This window comes from Monosiga brevicollis, genomic scaffold (genome assembly GCF_000002865.3).
Source record: "Monosiga brevicollis MX1 MONBRscaffold_46 genomic scaffold, whole genome shotgun sequence".
NCBI lineage: Eukaryota > Choanoflagellata > Craspedida > Salpingoecidae > Monosiga > Monosiga brevicollis.
In genome coordinates this window covers 188,867-191,160 of record NW_001865083.1, presented here as the reverse complement: position 1 = coordinate 191,160, position 2,294 = coordinate 188,867, and the positions used below count along the sequence as shown (strand labels likewise).

The 2,294-nt window shown below is 55.3% G+C and overlaps 1 protein-coding gene across 1 annotated transcript in view; it reads left to right on the top strand.

The window, feature by feature from the left end:
* MONBRDRAFT_12828 (uncharacterized protein) overlaps nucleotides 1-2,089 on the top strand; it is a gene marked incomplete at both ends in the record, with an annotated part of 10,621 nt that extends 8,532 nt beyond the window's left edge. The window contains 3 exons of the mRNA XM_001750710.1: nucleotides 214-616; nucleotides 763-1,227; nucleotides 1,682-2,089. Of these exons, the coding sequence (XP_001750762.1) occupies nucleotides 214-616; nucleotides 763-1,227; nucleotides 1,682-2,089 (1,276 nt within the window). The remainder of the gene's footprint in view (nucleotides 1-213; nucleotides 617-762; nucleotides 1,228-1,681) is intronic.
* Nucleotides 2,090-2,294: the final 205 nt, after the last annotated feature.

Below are 2,294 nucleotides of genomic sequence, written 5' to 3'. Positions count from 1 at the left end.
TGCTATTTTCACTCTTATCCCACCTGGGGTAGCTGGTTGCGTCGGGTAAGATTTGGGCAGGGTCAACGATATGATGTTGAGCCTGCGGACGCGAGGCTGGGTGTTGAGGGCAGCGCCACTTGCCGATCGGGCCGTGTGGTGCGGTGCGGCTAATCGAGGGATCCGGAATCCCTTGCGTGCCCGCCGTTTGCCTCGGTTTGCGCATGCCAGCAGCTGGGTCGCGGCAACCGCGTTGTCGGACCGCAACCGCGCCAGCAGTGTCCAGCGGGGCCAACAACGCACAATCACACACAACCTGCAAGCGGCCAGCTCCTTTGAGCCGCGGACGACTCCCGTTTGCAACGCACTGGTCGGTGAACAGCTCAACGTGGTCGATGCCATCATCAATGAGACCCTGGCTACGCTACACCGCCGCCACGATCACCTGTTGTGGAAACGAGGTGTCGCCAGCATTCTCAACATTGCTCGCTCGCGCCAGCGTCACAACCTCAGTGCTCAGCTCGTGCTTCTGCAAGCGCAACCCGACGTTGAGACACCTCTAGCTCTTGTCGACCGGGACGCTGTCATTACTACGGCTGCAGCTGTTGAACTGCTGCACCTCTTTATGCTCATCCAAGTCAGTGCGCTCCGTTGTGCAGTTTCTCTGCTTGTGCGTGTGTCATCCCCTGCCAGGAGTCTCCGACGCCGGCTCATGGTTTTACTGGATCCCTGGACATTGCAATTGCGCCATGTTTGTTTTTTTTTTTTTACTGGGCTCCTTAGGACGATGTGATGGATGCATCGGTGCGCCGGCGCAATTGCCCGACCGTCAACGTGGCCCTGGAGCACGTTCGCACCAAAGTGTTGCGCGGTCCCTCCATGTACTCTTCCAAAGAGCTCTCCAAGAGCTACGCCGTTGTCTTGTCCGACTGCTTGCATGCCAGTGCCAACCGACTCTTCATGGAGGTGGCTCGTGAATTGCCAACCACAAGCGCTGCCGCCTTGAGCCAGGTCATCGAAGACGTTGCCCTCACCGCCGCCTCGTACCAATTTGAGGACATGTTGGGCTGGCGCATGCATGCGTGGGAATCAGATGCAGCCGTCGTGGAAGCTGTCGAGTCTATTCTCCACTTGACAGCGCAGCTGCGCTTTGTACTTCCCCTCTCTGTCGGTGCCGCCCTGACATCCCAAGGCACGCCCCACCCTCAGGTCATTGCAGCCGCCCAACAATTTGGAGCCGTTTTCAAGGTCTGTAGAGACCCCCGAACGAGCTGCAGTCCAGCGCCACGTTCTCTCACATCTCATCCCAGCTCCACACAAGCGACGCTCTCCAGCTGTCCGATGCACAAGCGCACAAACACCACCCAGCCCCGAATCCCAGAAGCCTGACCTGCCCTGTGACTCCTTTCTCGTGTTGTTTTGCTCTTTTTTTTTTTTTTTTTTTTTTTTTCCTCTCTCTCTTTTGTTGTTTTTGTTGTTTTTGTTGCTTTTGTTGCTTTTGTTGCTTTTGTAAGTATTGTGTCGCAAGCGTCGCACGTGCGATTCAATGTCAGATTTGTGATCCCCACCAGCCTTGCCGTCACCCCTCCACGACTCGACACATGCTTCACACACACGCACACACACACACATTCATTTTGACTTGGTGTGCAGTCCTGATGCTCGAGTGCTCATCTCGGTGCCACTTCTCTGGGTTTGGTAGATTTTGGCAGATGTCAACGAGTTTGTGGCCGAGCCCGGCTCGTCGGGGCGCAGCCCCATGCGCAACCTTGAGGAAGGGCGATTATCGTGTGTGGTCAGCAAGCTCTTCACTGAATGCAGCCGCCAAGAGCGCCATGATCTCATGACTATCGTTCCTGGGGAATCGTGGATGGGGGCTCAGCCCAGCCTCATCTGTCGCCTGGTGATCCAATACAACGTTTTGTCCGATCTTCTGGATGAATGCCGCAGCCGTCTGATCCAAGCAAATGAGGAATTGGCCTCGGTTCCAGAACCCGCGCTGGCGCAAGGTCTTACCGCCATTTCCGTGGGCCTCCAACAACATGCCGGCGAAGTGAGCCGTGCAGCAGCCTCTTACGTCAACGACTTTCATTCCGATCACGCCTTTTGAACGCCGCTGCCTCAGTTCAAGGTCAGGACATGACATGGTGTTCTCAAGGTCAGGACATGGTGTTGTCCTGTCTCGGCGCTTTTCTGATTCTCCCAAAGTAGAGAACCTGCTTTCCAGGGGCATTGAAAAAGCTAAAGCTCATCAGCAACGTTGATACCATATTGTTCACATGTCAATTTTAGTGTTCAAAGTGGGGAAAAAAAAA